Here is a 19,447-nt window from a genome sequence, read left to right on the forward strand (position 1 = left end):
GAATTTTTTAAAGGTTTGCTCAGTTTGAAGATATGTGAAGTTTTTTTTAGCTTCACTGTGCTGAAATGTTTTAATGCCTCATAATAAAACTGAGAATCCACTTTAAAGTCAAAATTATTTACACCATTTTCTTGGACATTATTGATATTTTGTAAGCATTTCCTGTGACTGATCATTCTGGAAATGATTGTAGCTGATCCGACATGTATTATTATTATTATGGGCTTTACAGTTTACCAGTTAAACTGTTGCTTTGTCTGTTACCCTGCAGACTGTAAACCTTTCACCAGCCTGCAGACATTGATGCCTGTTAGAGCATACTGAAATATTATAAACATTACAATTACATGTTATAAACAGATATTTTTTTACAGAGGCTGCAGTGGCATAAAGAAACATAAAAAATGTTGACATAATAAACCGACAAACAGCCGTCTGTCCGTTTTTGTTTTCGTCTTTATTTTCCTGCTCCTGTTTACATTTTTATACAGTAGTGAACTTGTATATGTAATTCACAAGTCTTTACAAGTAAAGCAGACATTTTTTTCTAAAACATAAAAAACAAACAGCTACTGTCATGTTAATAGAAATGCTTTTTTCACTCTTTCAACACTGAAACAACTGATTTACTTAAAAAAAAAAAAAAAAAAAAAAAAAAAAAGCCTCTATTACATCAACAAGGCTTTGATTACATCAATAAAGCCACCACTATCACGTCACTGCAGGGTGGAACATTTATTGCTTGATAAATAAAAATGTTACATCTTATGAAGCTCCTACTCACTACGTTAACTATTAAAACAGAGTTGTACTGTCTCAGTCGTTACACGTGTTTCTCCATCAAATAAAAAGGAAGCTGTAACAGAAACAAAACTGCAGCCACACCAATCGTGTCGGAGGAAATGTTAGCGTGAGGTTAGAAGAATTAAAGGTACTTTTTGTAAAAACCCTCTGCAAAATGTAATGCACGCATTCACCACCAGGAGGAGGCATTTAGCGCAGTTGTCCGCCCCAAAAAGCACCACATTCTTCTTTGTGAGTTTAAAATTATTTCGTGTTAGTATCTTAACAGACTTTGAGCTGATCTAATGTTTCTGTTTGCTTTATAAAAACACTACAGTGTTTTAGCGACCAAAACAAGTCAGGTAAGCGTGACATTAATTTGGTGAAAATGTTGAGCAAACATGATATTGAATAATGTTTAAATGTCTCACGTTAGGCAGTCTGGACACTACACTGACTCACTGCACCATCCTGTGGTCCAAAGCGGTATTACAGGAGAGTACAGCTCAGCCTTACTTTCACTTTAGTTGATATCCCTCCCACACAGTGATGCTGACTTCACATCTCCAGGTCAGCAGTCTAAGCAGACCTTCCTCTTTCAGGGGACACCAACACATTCCCAAGCCGGACAAGACACATAATCTCTTCAGGGTGTCCTGAGTCTGCCCTGGGCGTACCTGAAACATCTCAATATGGAAGTCTAAATGCCCTCAGCTGGCTCCTTTCAATGTTTCTACACTGAGCTCCTCACCCTCTCTCTGATCTCATCTTTCCGGCCACTACCCACAGTTTGTGGTCATAGGTGAGGGCAGAAAGCTAGATGGACCAGCACATTGACAGCTTCGCTTTCACACTCAGCTGTTTGCAACAACGGCCCTGAATGCTACAGTTAACTGTAGAACGTTTTAAACCATCCGTCTTCATCTGCACATCCATAAAGTGAGAGGCAGGGTACACCCTGAACAGATAACCATTCACACATGCGGCCAATTCAGAACCACCAGTGAACCCAACACGCACGTCTCTGGACCTATAAACCATCTTCAAACAGGCTGTTTACAAAAAGCACCTTTAAGCGTCCTGAAGCCAATCGAAGCTTCGCTTTCTACCCTGGAAGAAAATGTAGAATCAGTTTCCATTTCACATCCTTCAGCATTAAGCTGGGAAGTGAAACGAGGAACTTGGATCAGATCCTCAAACATCTGAACAACCGTGAAGTTTAGAGATCTGCCGATTTGGCTTTTTCCCTCCTCCTGATTCTGCTGATTGAAGAGACATCGATCAAAATGATTATCTTTGTGTGTATAACTGGTTGTTGCTGGGAGATTACTGTAACATCTGGATTTTGAGAGTGACAAGAACGTAGATCAGCTGTCACTCCGGTGAACAGTTAACAGGTTAGTCAAAAAAGGTCTGAAATCATCGAGGCTGATTATGAACAGATGCTAAAATAGAAACATTAATGGGATTCTGCAGGTTACAGTTTGATTCTGATATTTTCTCAGTTTGTTTACTTTTCATTGTCATTTCTTCATTAGAAAAATAACTTCTGTTTGAGGCTCTTTCAGATCTTCACCACATTTTTCCAGCTGCTCACAGATAAATATCGGCCTCTGACGTGGCTGAACGGCAGCTCGTTTGCTGACGTGCTCTTTGTAAATGATCCTGCTGGATTTTGGTTTCAGTTTAGTTTCATTTCACTTCTAATAAAAATATGGGCGTTTTTAAAAGGCTGATTCTAGTCAGGATTTATTTTTATAGTTTTGACCATTAAACTACCTCATGAAGCAACACAGCTTCAGTCAACGGTTTATTTTCTCTGCCTTTCAGGGTTTCATTTGATGCTTTTCTGCTGACACTGAAGCTACATCAGTACAAACACTGACAGACTACAGCTGCAGAGATTTAGTGAATAATCAAAAATTATAAATTTGTTTGCATTAGTCAAACCTGTTTCATTGGTCAGTCATTAAAGATAACTGGCAGTTATTTGGACAATTAATGATTTTGATGAATGTGTTAAACTGAACAGAGTGGCGTCACATTAAATGTTAAATGTTGCTGCTCGTATTTCCTGATTGTAACGCTGACAGCCAAAACTATGAAAATAAAGCCAGAATTGGATATTTTATTTGACCCTTTACAAAAATTGATTTTAGCCTGAATCTGAGCACTGACTTTATCCTAATCGGTGGAGGAGTGTTTAAAAGTGAAGCTAAGTTCTGATTCATGTTACTCGGGCCTCACTGCTGAGGGGGCATGTTGTCCATGTTGTCCACCGTCTTGATGATGACAATCTGCTCCAGGGTCTGTGCGGGCGAGGGCGGCGGCCGCAGCTGCTCCACCAGAGCGTGGAGGGTGTCCGAGTTGATGGTCTGCTCCTGGTCGGCGTCGAAGGTCACCTGATCTGCGGTGGTGAGAGGGGTGTTTGTGGGCTCCGCCTTGAAGTCCTGGATGACGGTGGTGGTGTCTGTGGTGCCGTCAGTGGTCACGGTGGTGGCGGTTGCAGCAGCGTCAGCGTCAGAAGAAGCGGCGGCAGGGTCGGTAGTTTTGGGGTTGGGGGTGGCCGGTTCAGGGTTGGCCGGCTCGCCTTCGGGGATGGAGCCCAAACCTTTGTTCTCCTGGGAGAGTTTGCTCTGGACAAAGGCCACGGGATGGCTGGTGGACAGGAGGACCACTGCTCAGAGAGACACAAAGCTCAGTCAGACAACCAAGACTGGAAGTATTTATAGCAGGAAGAAGATGATCTGTTCATGGAGGGGAAATTACTGTAAAAGGTACAAAAGCAGAGTTGGGAGTGCTGCTGTGGAGGTGGAAGCAGCACAGCAGACCTGTTACAGGCAGAGCCAACACTCCCATGTTAAGCTGGATTTATAGTCCTGTTTGCCTCTGAACGTGCAGACAGAGTTATGGTAGCAGAATACTGGCTACTGTTCATGTTCAATCAGTGATAGAATAGAACAGAATGCCTTTATTGTCATTATACAGGGTGTACACTGAGATTGGAGATACCATTAAACTCATTTCACTGGGATCACAGCTTGACGCAAAGCTCCGCTCCACTGACTGAACAGTTAGTTTCGGCTGAGCCTCCTTTTGTTTAATGTTGAAATCTGGGAAACATTTTCCTGCATAACCTGAAATATCTGTGAGCTTTACAGACACAACTGATTAATCTGATGTTTCCATCTGTTCCATTATAACATTTTGGGAAACTGGCCTCTTTGACTGGTCAGCACTTCCTCTTTCTTTACCAAAAGCCTGAATTCACTTCCTCTATTAGGTGCTTCCTTTGCTGCCAGAGAGGAAGTTTCTGCTTTTGGTTGAAGCGGTGCCTCTGCAGGCAGCCTGCACACTGCAGACGGCTCAGTGGGATGTTTACATGCTGCAGCATCCTGCTTTATTTCACAGGACACAGATACTTCAAAAACCTAATCCTAACCAGGATACTGATGCACGTGTAAACACACTGATGGGCTTCCAGCCTCAGGACAGAGTCACACAATGTAAGTGAGGTTGCCTGATGCTACAGTAGCAAAAAATGTTAAATCTAATGGGTCCCAAAACATGTTTCAAAGTTCTTATTTAATTAAACTTCCAAATAAAGCACATTTTCTTTGAATATAATTAGAAAGAATAAACAGTAAGAACATCCACAGGCGGACAGCTCACCGGCTCGGGCTCTCTCCTTGTGTTGCCGCACTTCGTCTGCATGAGCCTTGTCCTGGTGTTTGATCATGTTCTTCACGCTGGCAAATCTGTTTCCACACAGCAGGCATTGCACGCCGCTGTTCCCCTCTGCAAACAAAACAACAGATTTAAATGCTACAGTCAGGCTCTCGCTTTATCTTCTCCCTGGTCAGCTGTGTGGAGGTGAGAAGCTCTCTCTTTCTAATTAATCTTTGTGACACTTCTTATTTATTTAGCTCTAAATTTTGGCAGTAGTTTGACCTAAACCGTGGTCCAAAAATTCAAGTTTTAATATGGTGATAAAACAGATTTAAAACAAACCTTTAAGCTCACCTGGGTGAAGTCGGCGCATGTGTTTCTTCAGTTCAGAAGATGTGACAAATTTTGCGTCGCATTTAGGCTGCGAACATTTGTACGGAGTCTCACCTGAAACACAAATACAGAAAAATGGCTGTAAAACCTCTCTGTCCAGTTTGGCAGGAACCCAAACCAGTGTCTCCTTTCATTTGTGCTCCCACAGCGCGCAAACACAAGTCTCACCTGTGTGTTTTCGTGTGTGGGCAATGAGAGAGGAAGACACGGAGAAGGACATGCCACACAGGTCGCACTGGTACGGTTTTCTCCCCCGTGTGCCGTCGCTTGTGGTACGTCAGCGTGCTGGACTGAGCGAACGCCTGCCCGCAGATGTCACAGACGTACGGTTTCTCCCCGCTGTGCAGTCTGCAGGAAACACGTTTTTAAAATTCACTTCAGCTTCATTTCTATAGCTCCATTTCACAACAGTCGCCTCTAAAGTGCTTAAAAAAGTCCAGGTGAGGACGTCTGCAGGTAAATGCTTAAAATAAATAAAACAAGGATGAAAGACACAAAAAAGTCATCACATAATCACCTTCACACACACACACACACACGTTTCTTTAACCAGCTCATCTAAAGGTGAGTTATACCCATATATGCTGCTTTCACACGGACATACCTGATGTGTATTTTGTAATTGGACGAGGTAGCAAACTTGAAGCCGCAGCGCTCACAGGTGTAGGGCTTCTCCTCGCCGTGGTGCATTCGGCGGTGAGCGACCAGCTGGCACTTCTGAGCGAAACACTTGTCACAATCGGAACAGCTGAACGGCTTCTCGCCTGCGACAGAGAAACGAGGAGGACGGTTTCAGCCAAACCAGTGATCACAGAGCCCGAGGTGAGCGGCCTCAGGTGTGGTTAATCTGTCAGCTAAGGTTACTGAGGTTTTCCATATTGATCTGATGACAGAAGCTGACCTTTACATTTACAAACATTAAGCACATGTTTACTTTTAACCCACAGTTTTGCTAACTAGTCTGATGTGTTTCTGCTCTGAATTTAGACTCATGAACTCAGCACATGTTTGTACTCCACATCCTGTGTTTGGCTTCCTGCTTCCGGGGATTGTTTCTGTGTCTCAGGAAACAAAGTAAAGGACAGCACTGTGACGTAGAGGTGTCTGGCTGGTACAGAGGACACACATACAGCGTACTCATAATTGTCACAGAAAAGCACCAGAGAGACACTTTCACACGTTACATGTCCATATGAAACCTTTGTTCTGTGACTATTTATCACTGTCGCTAAAATAATCAATAAAAATGCCACGCAGACATCTACACTGGGCGTTGGGAGACAGGAAGTGACAGGGAAGAGATGAGGAACAATGCGGCTGGGTCACAGACTGTATATAAAAGATGGACAAAGTCCTGTTCCATGAAAACAGACTTGAGAGTAGTACCAGAGCCCTCAAACTCATCAGGAAAATGTTTAGTGATGTTAGAAATCAGAGTAACCGAAGGGCCAACTATACATTTGGATTTCAATGACAGGAGTCACCCCCCCCCGTTGGTCATAATGTACAATATTTCTTGATGATTGCAGTGAACTCTGATGACCACTGTTTTCTCTCTTTATACACTGAATTATAAATTTACATTTTCATTCTTTCTGTGGCTCCATCACACCGTCACTGAGAAAACACAAACCCTGTAACACTGCCGTGAGGCATCAATCCTGAGCTCACCTGTGTGTATGCGCAGGTGTGTTTTCAGCTGCGTGGCCTGTCTGAAGGTTTTGGAGCAGAAGATGCAGGCGAACGGCTTCAGCCCCTTGTGGATTTTCTCGTGGCGACGCAGGCTGCTCACGTCTTTAAACAGTTTGTTGCACTCGGTGCACGACAGCGACATCTCGCCCAGATCCAGTGCATCCATCTCCCCGATCTCGCCCTCTTCCACCCCCCTCCCCTGCCTCCTCCTCTGTGCCTATGCTCTCATCCCCCACCTCCTCCTCCTCCTCCTCCTCCTCCTCAATCTGCTGCCTGCTTCGGCCCCTCCCTCTCCCCCGGCCTCTCCCCCTCCCTCGGCCACGCCCTCTCCTCCCCTCTCCGCTGCTCAGACGAGGTCTTTTGATTCCGGACTCATCATCGTCTTCCTCCCCCTGTGATGGGCTCCAGTCTGCTGAGGTGTCTCCAAAGTCCTTCACACTTGTGTCAGAGTCATCCAGATAGAGTTCTTGAGTTCTGAGGCTTCCTCTTCCTCTCCCCCTGCCTCTCCCTCGCCCTCTTCCCCTCCCTCTATAGCTGTAGATTCTGGGGGTCCCATCAGCTGAGCTGCTCGCCTCCATCTGCTCGCCGCCAAAACTTTTAGGCCTCCTGCCCCTCTTCCTGCCCTGTCCTCTCCCTGCACTCCTCGGCGTGTACTCTTCATCATCTTCCACAAACATATCTCTGCCCCCATCATCCTGCTCTCTGCCGTCCTTCCCTTCCCCCTGCCAGTCCCCTGTAACAGAGATGATGGACAGGGGAACTGGTGAGCTGGGGCTACCAGGGGAGGTGGGGCTGGGAGGCGAGAGACCCGCCTCTTTATCCAGCTCCGACTGTGATGTTTCGCCGAGCTCAGACCAGTGAGTGACCATTTCCTCCAGATATTTCGTGGCCTCGTTCATTCCCAGGAAGACGGCCGCTCGTCGTACGGCTGCCTGTCTGGTGCTGAAAGCAGAAATACAAACATTTTACTCACCACGGCAGTGAGCCATAATTCTGTTTAAATGTGCTCCATACAGTTTGTGTCTGAACAGATGACATCACTTTGACTTTCCTATGCTCTCGGGTGTTTCTAACAGCATATGGACTGATTTCTACTGAAGGAATCAGGATGTGATACACAGTAAGAAATCTGCATGTTTCCCATAGACTTCCATACATGTATAGAAGTCCATGAGAAATGCCAACCTGCGACCAGCTGTCAGGAACAAACTGATGCATGAATGAATGAATCACTTCCTGTGTGGACATCCCTGCCTTAGTGCTTCTCTTCTGCTCCCAGCATCAGCAGTGAGCATCGCCAGCTAGCTCAAGAATGGAGTTTACTAATCACCAGCATCACCAAACGACACAACGCTAACTGCAACGATCAAACTGCACGTCTGACTCACGAGCAACAGAAGGATGGTCATGCAGATCTTTAATTTTAATGCTAAATCCCTGTCCAACCTTCGCCTTTACCTGCTGAGGTTCATGTGTCCCGTGTAGATGAACTCCAGCAGCTTCTCCAGCGAGTACCGGCTGACCTTCTCGGGTCCAAGGTCATGATCTCCTGGCCCTTTTCAGCCTGGGGCGGAGAAGTACTCGCTGAACGCAGCAAGGACGTTGCGGTGAGCCCCTGAACTCCACGTCCTTCACCATTATGGTGATGTCACACAGAAAGTCCATCTCCCGCTGCTGGTGCAGGCGCTGCAGGAGCAGCTTCCCGTGGTTGAAGACATGCGCCATCGCTGCTGCTGGAAATCAGGCGAGAGGATGCTCATCATTAACACGACTGAACGGAAAAATCTGACTTTACACGATAAGAGACGTTTTTTCCTGTGTTTGAGCCGCTGAGCTTTGGGGGCGATGTAAACAAATCCCAGCTGCTATGACACATTTATCTGGGATTTTCCTGCACAGACACATTTCTGGTGTCCATCATAAAGGTTTTAACCAGAGTCCAAGGAAAATACCCCCTTTGTATAATATAAAAGTTTTTTAAACCTCATTTTGGTAGTTGGGGAATTATTTACTCAATTATAATAGAAAATTCTGGTAACCAAACAAACAGAAGTGAATGTAAAGGCACAGATTTCTGTCAAATAAGGTTAAAGACTGTACACGGACTAATCTGATATACATGATAAATCAGTCATGTAAAGGCCCATTTTTGAGCAGGAATAAGCCTGTTATTAATGATAGAGATGACCCTTTATACTCATAACAAGCTCCATGTTTTTATTTTTATAGAAGAGCTTTGCATGAGCTACTGTATTTTACACTGAGCATGGTGCGTAAAGTGGGCGGGGCTTCTGTGCTTTTTTTTGGGGGGGGGGGGGGGGGGGGTATGTTCATCATAGAGATCCAGGAGTAAAAAAAGCTGCATGAAAGTGTTCCAAACTTTAAATTTCTCTCCTTTCTTTTAGCATAAAGCAGTTAAAGCTGCAGAAAATATTTAAACAGACAAATCTCTGTTTTTCCACAGTTAACAGAAAATCTGCTTCAGTAAACCAGAGAAACCATCAGCACGGCTCCTTTTTAAACTGAATACCTACAGAAGGTCTCCTCGCTATGGTGATCAAACAGGAACTTTCCTGTTATTTAACTGAATGCTAACAGTAAAAAAAAAAACAAATCCCCCTATTTTCTGTAATTTATTTATTTTTCATTCATTCTGAACAGTTAAATGTTAAAAACGATTCCCTCCTCTTTTCAGATTTTACAAACCCCATCTGACACACCTGGTCCACGATCTGAGACCACCGGTCAAAGAACATCACGGCCCCGATTTGAGACCTTCTAAGACTTCAGGCGCTTACAGGCTGGTTGAGGCTTTGAATTATTCTCACACACCTGAGAACATCAACGGTTTAATAAGACTAGATTTTATATTTACTTACTCGCAGCCAACAGGAAAGAAGCTACAATACACCGACTCCTAATAATTTCATATTTATGCTCATTGGGAAGCGATACAAAAAAAACTAACTTTTTTCCACAGTCTCTAAAAACGACAGACTCTTTGGCTGCAGAGAGCACGAGCTTTTCCAGCAAGGATCACACCAGAAAACTGCTGGTTTGAAGAAATTTAGGGTTAAACCTGGAGTTAACCTGCTAACTTAATCCACGCAATGGTCCTAAACATTGATTATCAGCTCCTTTGATTAGTTATAGTCAGTATCGGCCCTGAAGTAAATCACACTGATCCAATTCTAATTGAGATAAATATGAATACAGAATATCGCCGTGAATTTTAAAGACTTTTCAAGCTTCTCGTTCCCGACTTATGGTCAGGTATTCGTGTGTGTGATCATGCTTACACTGCTGTGATGCTGCAGTTACTGGCCTAGATACATCATCTCCTTCATGCCTTCGAGATATAAAAAACGCCGCAGCCAGACTAATAAATGAGCTCACATCACTCCTGTTTTATACTCTTTACACTGACTCCCAGACTCCCACTTCAGGGTTCCTTTTTAAATTCTCGAGCACTAAACGGACAGGCTCCGGGCTTTTTTTCCCAGATTTCTTCTGTCTTCGATCGCAGGATCAGAATTTGTTGGTTGATCCTCGTACGAGGTTAAAGACACAGACTGAGTTTCTGTCTGCGGACTCTTTCAGACAGCACGTAAAACTTTCCTGTTTAACCAATAGTTTTAATAAAACTTTTACTGATGTAACCGTTTATTTTTTAAACTAGTATTTTAACTTGATTTAGTTTGCTCTTAATAGAAGTCTAATGTTCGATTCTATTTTACTGTGATTTTTCCTAATTTCTATTATATTCGACTCTTTATTTTTGCTGTATAGTCCTTTGTGACTGCTCGTCTGTGAAAAGCTTTTATAAATAAACTTTATTTACTTATCTGAAGAATATTTACCTGTGGCTGCTACACCTGAATACATAAAAAACAAAACAAAACAGCCCATGAATGAAGTAAACCTTCACTTTAGGTTTATATTAATCACTCACCTGCAGAAATCCAGGGTAATATTTCTAATATTACACAAAATTCAAATCATATCACAAAGAAATAATCAAAGCACATGAAAACACAGCTTGTCGAGGACTTTAAAAACTTGATAACAGAGTAAAAACTTACTGTGAGTAGTGTCAGAGCTGCTGAAGAGCCACAGCTTCGCCTCCTCTTTGCTCTCAGTTTGTAGATTTCTCTGCTGTTAATGACAAAGAGTGTGAGGACGAGCCAACGCTGCATATTAACCGTCTAATTTACAGTTCGGAATCTAAATTCGGGCTTAAGAGCTTCTAACTTGTGAATAAAAGCTTCTGCTCAGGTATAATGCTCTGAATCTGAAGCCTTGGCAGGTGAGATGAAGAAGCAGTTTTGGAAAATAAAAGCTCCCGCCCGCTTCCTGAGCAGGCCTCAGGCTGCGGCTAACGCTAACGGCGGTGTCGCGGGTGGGTTAAATTTACTTCTGCTCGTCGCTCGGGTCTCCAAACAGACTTATCAACAGTTTATACGAAGTACAAGCCTCCAAACTGGCGAGAACAGCCCGCGGGTGTTCGGGCAGAGCGGATCATTCACGAGGCTGAAGCTAACTATTTTCGTAGTGGTAAAAAGCGCGCAAAACATTGTGCTCTTATTTCGAAGGATTTGTACCGGCGGTGCCGACGTAAGCGGCCACAAAACGCTGCATGCACTTATTTTAGCGGCAGCTAATGCGCATACGTCGTGAGATGCAATAAGCAAATTGTGTAAATAAGCGATTTTACTCCACAACAAAGTAAATAAAAGCAGAAAAGTACCTTCTAATATCCGCGATCTCCAGCCATAATCCACGTGAGGTCAAAGTTCTCGCGAGACGACAATGTTGGTCAAAGAGAAGCTGGGTTTGGTCAAGATGAACACCGTCACGTCCCCGACAACGGGAAGACAGTTGGGGAGGTTATTATCGCAGAAATTTGGGATTAATAGCAAAAAAGAAGGGGTTTCCTTGGAATTAGTCTATATAGTTTAACCCTTTAAATGTCTCTAATAATAAAAAACAGACATATGAAGTTAAATAAGTATAAATTTTGCGAACACAAAAGGCGTTTTCAAGCAACACGTTTTAAAATATTCAAAAATGCTGTTTTTCGATGAGATTTATAAATAGCCTAGCTGGCGTTGGTGTTATTAGTATTACCAGTTTGACTAGATCTCCGTATATAATTATACACTTAACATATATATCTTTATTTTATATTATATCATTATCTGTAGTAAGAACAAAATAACCACTCTACTTTTTCCTGGTTTACTTAGAAGAGGAATAATTGATTTTATATGCAACATGTAATATTTGATCATAATTTTTACAACATTGTGCATTCAGCAGTAAAATACTGTTTTGTGTTGCTTTGTGTGAGTTTAAAGTTCAGTTGTGTACAGTCCAAAAAGAGGGTCCTGCATGCTGGACTTGGGTGTAAAAATGTGAATTGAGTATGTTATTTGCATGATAAATATTAATGTAAGCTTTAGTTTTAAAAACGTTTTGACAGATACATACAATTTGGTAAGCACTATATTTTGTATGTTTCTCTTACCCTCTCATTTATTTAATAGGTGAACCATATTTCACTGAATTTGTAGTTTCTGGGTGCCTGCAGGAAACAATGAAACTGACATGCAGCTACAGTCTCGATTCAGATGTCTGTGAACTTCTTCCACATATGTTTTTCCTCTTAATCACACTTGGAGGCCTAAAAACTTGAATTAATTTCATATTTTTCAACTAAAATCTCAAAAATCCAATTAGAAAAAGTTTAATAAATGTATAAACTGTTGTTTTCCTTGTAGTTTTTCCTTTGCTCCTCAGGAGCTCTGTGTTTTTCTCTTTTTCATGAGCATTTATAAGATAAACTGTTTTAAACAAAACCCATTAATTATAATGCACTGCTGCTGTCTGAAGAACCTTCTCAGGGTTTCCTCCACAGTTGCACCACGGAGGACCCTCAGAAGCTTCCTCAAGCCTCCTCTATTTCTTAGAGAGTACAGCTGCAACATTGAAATGCTGCTCACACTCATCATGCATGGAGTGAAAGAGATGATTATTACAGTGAAAAATGCCTTCAGCTCCACGTTAATGTGCACTCCAACAGGCTGCTGTGTGTCATTATCTTGTTTGGGTAATTATAACAACGATTCATGTTTGATGTCTTACTTGCTTTAGCCGATAAAGTGTTCATAATGAGAGCTTCTCTTTCCAGATTAGGCTCTTTAATCTGCACCAGAAGCTTCATTGGTGACGTTTTGCAGGAGAAAACTGCCTCCCTGTGAGCCGTCTGAGTTAATTAGTGAAGTGTTTCCACTCCCTCTGCTTTGAAGAAGAAGGAAAGCATCACAACAAGATCCTGCAGGAGTATTTATTGTTTCTGTTGACAGCTAATTAAAACTTGTAGCTTGAATGGGCTGAAGCACCATCTCCCAAAATTTGGATCCTCAAATTCATCTGTAAAACACCCAGGAGTCTGATCAATGTTATCACCAAATATTTCCAGACTCTTAAAATTATTATTTTTTTAATGATTTTCTTCAGCAGCAGCTAAAGCAGAAAATCCCACAAAACATAAATATCTCTGCAGACCTCTAATATTCAGTCACAGAGTGACAGCTGAGGGCTTTAAATGAAGACGCGTGTGCTATTATTAACAGCATTAAATTCATTCATTTAAATGACAGCAGAGGAGAGTGAATACATTTTTTTGATGCTTTGAACCTACAACAGAAATTAAAATTAAGATTTCATGGTTCCTGTTTTCATGCACAGGGAAACAAAAATGAAAGAAAGTCTGGATTATATTTAATGTTTTATTGATAACAAAGCAACAGCAGCACTCATGAACTTCCTGTCTCACAGGTTTGTAGCCTAAAGGGTTGCTGATAATTTTAACTCCTGCATTTGTATTATCCTGCCTCTACACCAGGAGGCGCTGCAGACTCAACTAAACAGGAGGTTTTAGAGCAGGAAAAAGTTTATTTTTTATATTTATTGTGACATCAGTGCCCCAGACTTTACACATGTGTTTAAGCTGAATGCAGACATCAGTGTAGGAAAGAGAGGAAGACAGAAAAATTGTTTATGGCCTTTAATGCTTTTATATTGGCAACAGTTGCACCAATAAACCGTTTTTAAAGCAGCGTTTGATAACGTTTGAAAATATTTTATTAGCAGTACAGCTGAGTTTTGCTGCATTAGTATTTATCACCTGTTGGCACAGAAACTTCCACCCGAGGGGTGGAGAATCATGTGATGAACATTCATTATAAGTTTGAATTCTGCTCAAACTACCAAAAAAAAAAAAAAAAAGCCTTTCCAGCAAACAGTGTTCAAGGACAGAGAGATGAATCGATGATTCATGGATTATTTTTCTGTACTGTAATCCAAATATATATATAAATATATCAAAAATCATGTGTGCATTATTTTATCCAGTGTGTAGATCCATGCTCTTTGTATTTACATCACTTTCATGTTATAAAACACATGCATAGGACATAAGGCATCTCTCTATATGCTTAGCTGCTTATCCACAGCATCATCAGAGGGAGCTGGAGCCTCTCCCAGCTTCTGAAAGCTAAAGGCAGGGCGCACCCTGCACAAGGTCATGAGTCCATCACACTCCCACAGCCACACCTGATTCACCCTGACATGCATGTCTTTGGACTGTGGGAGGAAACCTGGAGAGAATCCACGCAGGCACAGGGAGAAAGGCCCCAGCTCACCAACACTGTGACCTCCGATATAATGCTGTATTAACCCTGTGAGAGCTAAGACAACCGTCAGCGATGAGCCCATCCTTAAGCTATCAGAATATGCAAAGCTTTTAAAATGTTCTCTGAAGTCAATCAGGGCAGAAAACATAATCATTCTAACTGACACACATCTTCATCATTTCCCCCCAAAAGGCCTTTTTAGGGTCAGGGTTAGGGGCAAAGGTCATCTCTCAGAACTCCCCACAGTTAAATCATAAAGCTATAAAACAACCATAGATCCATTCAGTGATGACAAAAACTCATCATTCAGCTCACGTCCCAGTTCTGAATACACATACATGTGTCACCCAAAGTATATCACTGTCTGCCTTCACTCACATGAACCTGAGTAACATCATTCTTAATCCAGAGGCTTTAATATTCTGTGGGCCCCACCCTTTGCAGTTATAACAGCTTCAGCTCTTCTGGGAAGTCTTTCCACAGATTTAGGAGTGTTTATGGGAATTTCTGACCATTCTTCCAGAAGCACATCTGTGAGGTCAGACACTGATGTTGGAGAGAAGGCCTGGCTCACAGTCCTCCGCTCTAATCCATCCCAAAGGTGTTCTATCAGGCTGAGGTCAGGACTCTGTGCAGGCCAGTCAAGTTCTTCCACACCAAACTGGCTCATCCATGTCTTTATGGATCTGCTTTGTGCACTGGTGTGCAGTCATGTTGGAACAGGAAGGGGCCATCCCCAAACTGTTCCACAGAGTTGGAGCATCAAATTGTCCCAAATGTCTTGGTATGCTGAAGCATTAAGAGTTCCTTTGACTGGAACTAAGAAGTGGAGAACTGTGATTCATCCTTCCAGAGAACACGTCTCCACTGCATCAACACTTTGCATTGAGCTTGGTGATGGAAGGCTTGGATGCAGCTGCCATAGAAAAACCATCCCATGAAGCTCTCTACACACTGTTTCTTGAGCTGATCTGAAGGGCACATGAAGGTTGGAGGTCTGTAGTGATTGACCTCTGCAGAAAGTTGGTGACCTCTGTGCACTATGACCCTCAGCATCCAATGACATTGCCTACCACTTCATGGCTGAGTTGCTGTCATTCCCAATTGCTTCCACTTTGTTATCATCCCACTGACTGTGGAATATCTAGTATTGAGGAAATTTCACAGGACTGTAGAAGCAGTCTGCATGCCTAGGTGCTTGGTTTATACACCTGTGGAAGTGACTGGAACACCTGGATTCAATGATCTGGATGGTGAGTGGATATTTTTGGTAATAGAGTGTAGCAGTAAAAAAGAGACAGAAAAGCTGGTTTTGCAATGAAATAGTTCTGCAGTTAGGTACATGTAGATATATGGGAAATATTTTTTATAATTTGTCTCTGTACAGCACCACAGTGGAGTTAATCATTGTGGTGTTAAATTTTTGTCTCAGGAGGTCCAGCAGGTTGTCTACTAATCGGAAGGTCGGTGGTTTAATCACTGGCTCCTCTGGTCTGTGTGTTGAAGTATCCTTGGGCAAGATGCTCACAAGAAGTTGCTCCTGAGCCATCCATTAAGCGTTAAAGGAAACCTTTGCTGTCCTTGAGGCTGAACTGCACCAGCTGACCAGTCAACAGATTTGCCTTCAATCCACCAGCTGCCCCACATTTCAGGGGGTTGTTGGGAGCAGGAAATTTGCTCTGTAAGAGGCCCACATCTGCTCACAAGCTTTGGGGCACAAACTGTGACTGAGGTGTGACAGCGATGGCGCCACAGCCAGGGCTCAGCACTTTTGGAAATACTTCTTCATACTTTCTCTCCGCAGCCTCCAAGCTAGACAGAAATGATGAACTGAGGCCCAGGACATACAAACTGGAGATGCAGTACTCAGTATTGACTCTCATCTGCTGCAAGCCCATTGGCCCATTGGACATGTGACCCAACGTTTTCCCCAGGTGCAGACAACAGGATTTGTTTATATAGGGCAGGACCTATACTAGACCTGTAGCCAAACTCAGGTGCCTACCTACCCTACCAGAGTAAGCAGATTTAGTCATTGGGCCATATGGCCTTATGAGATGTTCAAACTCGCAGTGATTTTGGGGGTGGATAAAGAAAAGCCCCCTAACGAAGGAGGCGGGATTCTTTATGGTTCGTTGGTCCTGATTGGTTTTTCAGTCGTAGGTAGTGTGTTCCACCAATCAGGGGCGCAGCTATATACTTTCCGAGGTGTATGCAGACACATTTTTAGCGCCCCTCCCGGGGAGGGGGTGGTAATGCTAATTAGCAAGCTAATACTAACTGCTAAAAGCTGCTCCCGCTTGTTAATTGAGTGAAGGGTCCTACACATGTAACCAGAAAGCACACCTAAAGCCTAATCACAGTCTTTGTGAACCTGTAGTTACATTTCTCGAGGTGCATGTCACTTTTCTTGAAGGCCTTTCACAGCTCCACTGGTGCTGAAAACTAATGTTTGACTATGGCTTTCTGAATACAGCTATCGATTATTTTAGGAATCGAGTATTGTATCGATTATTCCATCAATTAATCAAGTAATCGGATAAGAATAATTTTTTGTACTATCAATTCATCTGCACATTTTAACTTCCGTACTGCAGTTTTCTCTATGTCACATGTGTCAGACTCAAGGCCTGCGGGCTACTTCCGGCCCACGATCTAATTTTATACGGCCAGCAAGATGATTTCATAGCTATTATTAATAGCCCGCGGGTAAATGTGCTCCCACCACTTATACTACAAATTACACTCACTGCAACAGCCGCCGGCAGGCCAAGAACTGTGCACCAGTTTTCCGTATTGCCGATTGATCAGTGATCAGCGGATAAAACATCCGCTGATTCACTGACAGATTTCCTATGAAGTGACAGAAATCTGTCACTTCATAGAAAGTGAAGGAACGGCAACCAAACAGTTGCACAAACCAAACCAAACCACAATAGTGTGATTACCACCAGATTGTGGTTTTAGGGATCGTTCTGGTGGCTACAGCTGAAGTAAGGAAAAAATAACAGCTGGCATTCTCTGCACAGTGAGTTAAAAACCACACAGACAGTGGAAGCGTGGAAAAAACTTGTCAGCGATGATCCACTCCTGTTAAAATCATGCCTGAAATTTTCATTTGATCTTCGTTTTTCTTCTTACTTCTCCTCATTCATGCTGGTTGTCATTTCGCTTTCTGTAGCCGTGAAATCAAGTGCGCGCATGACCTTAGGGACATCAAACGTGCACACTGTGAACTTGTCCCTGCTGTGGTAGATTGTAAATTGCAGTGAATAATAAAGGCTGCAAGCAGCGATCAAAGCAGCGATCTAGCCGGTGCGGAGTCCGCGGGGCTCCTGTTTGCTAAATGCAGAGACAGCAGAGCTCCCGAATAAAGGGCGTCTCAGACCAGCGCTAGCTGAACACTGCGCGCGGCGGACCACACACACACACCACACACACGCACACACCACCACACCATCCGCATCCTCTCAACATTTACTGTGTTCATGTGTGCAGATCACTTATTCATGGACTTATAAAAGTACAAGACTTCTATGACATAACTTACGACTGTCTTTGGGACAGGGGGGGGGGGGGGGGGGGGGGGGGTGGAATAAGGAGCGCAGGGGCCGCCTAATCAGCGCCGCGCCTTCTTGTTATTGATCATGTCATATGACACAAGCTTGTTAAATACAGAAAAATGCAAAACTACAGAAATATTTTCTCACATCGTTTTTGGCGGCCCCCCTCTTTTGCGGCGCCCCTATGCATTGCATATAATGCATACCCCCTTTTTGCGCCACTGCCACCAATCAGCTTCAGGTGATTTGTTACAGCTAAGTGGGGAGGATGTTACCAGAGCTGCAGAGACTGAGAGCAGCTGTGCTTTGGGACGGCTTTGCCCTTAATTTCCGGGGTGATGTGGCACTGTGTGTGTAGGATGACATGGAATTAATGAACCACTTCAGGTCTGTAGTGACTAAGTTTGGACTGAATCACGTTGCTGTTAATACAATATTAGGATAGGGCCCATATTTATCTGTTCATTATCCTGTTCTGTATGTACCTTATGTTTGTTACAGAACCTCATTAACCCCTTAATGAGCCAATAAAGAGACAGTGAGAGGAAAGTGAGTCTGTTATCTAAGATAAGTGTCAGTTCATCATCTGAGACTATTTTAAGCCTCTGTGGAACGTAACGTCACCTGCATCTGTGAGCCGTCACATCTGAGACACGCGACACTGAACAGGAAACTGAAGCAGGAAGATGCTGAATGATAAGCTCTGCAAATAACTTTGCTTTCATTCCTTTCATGAAAAGCCAGGTGGAAAAAAGTATTTGCAGTATTTATAGTATTTTATACTTTTTAATCAAGTCACTTTTTAGTTTAATTTTACAAGAAAACATGTAACTAACCCAGAAACACACACAGTGTGTGTCTGTGTGTCAATTTTTGTTTAAAAACTGCTTAAATTCATCTTTTTTTTTTTAATCAGTTCATTTCCATTTTTAAGTATTTAACATGCAGAAAACCTGCTTTTCCACAACAACTCCAACGCTGAAACCTTATCGATACACACCTGTTCAACTGCTCTTTCACACAAATATCTTATCGGCCAATCACATGGCAGCAGTTCAAACATGTAAACATAGTCTGGATGACTTTCTGAAGTCCAAACTGATCATCAGAGTATTTAACAAATATGCAGGACTGTTTCCTTGCAAATATTTGCACAATATGTCTAAAATGAGAAACTTCCTGTGTCGTAGTCGGCAGAGTGACGGGCAGGATGTGGAGCCGGACGCAGGACGCTGACTTAAACTCGAAATTCAGCTTTACTGCTTAGTACTCACAAAACACAAGGAAACATGGAGAGACTCTACAGGAGGAAATAATCAGACCGACTCTAGAACACGACTGCAGAGGGAGGACACAGCAAGGAGCTGAAGACAACTGAGGGCTGAAACACACTGAGGACTAAGAAAACACAATGCAGCGGGGAACCAACAGGTGACCCTAATCCAGGGGTGGGCAACTCCAGGCCTCGAGGGCCGGTGTCCTGCAGGTTTTAGATGTGTCCCTGATCCAACACACCTGAATCAAATGGCTGAATTACCTCCTCAGTATGCAGTCAAGTTCTCCAGAGTCCTGCTAATGACTTCTATATTTGACTCAGGTGTGTTGAAGCAGAGACACATCAAAAACCTGCAGGACACCGGCTCTCGAGGC

General features: G+C 43.0%; 1 protein-coding gene across 1 annotated transcript; it reads right to left on the bottom strand.

Moving 5' to 3' along the window:
• Nucleotides 1-669: 669 nt before the first annotated feature.
• mynn (myoneurin) lies at nucleotides 670-11,338 on the bottom strand. The gene is given in 12 exon segments (XM_030756343.1): nucleotides 670-3,460; nucleotides 4,456-4,581; nucleotides 4,807-4,899; nucleotides 5,014-5,092; nucleotides 5,094-5,193; nucleotides 5,450-5,609; nucleotides 6,517-6,725; nucleotides 6,727-7,479; nucleotides 7,996-8,150; nucleotides 8,152-8,270; nucleotides 10,620-10,692; nucleotides 11,285-11,338. Coding segments are annotated over 10 exon segments (2,220 nt in total). The 5' UTR covers nucleotides 8,263-8,270; nucleotides 10,620-10,692; nucleotides 11,285-11,338; the 3' UTR covers nucleotides 670-3,026.
• Nucleotides 11,339-19,447: the final 8,109 nt, after the last annotated feature.

This window comes from Archocentrus centrarchus, chromosome 20 (assembly GCF_007364275.1).
Source record: "Archocentrus centrarchus isolate MPI-CPG fArcCen1 chromosome 20, fArcCen1, whole genome shotgun sequence".
NCBI lineage: Eukaryota > Metazoa > Chordata > Actinopteri > Cichliformes > Cichlidae > Archocentrus > Archocentrus centrarchus.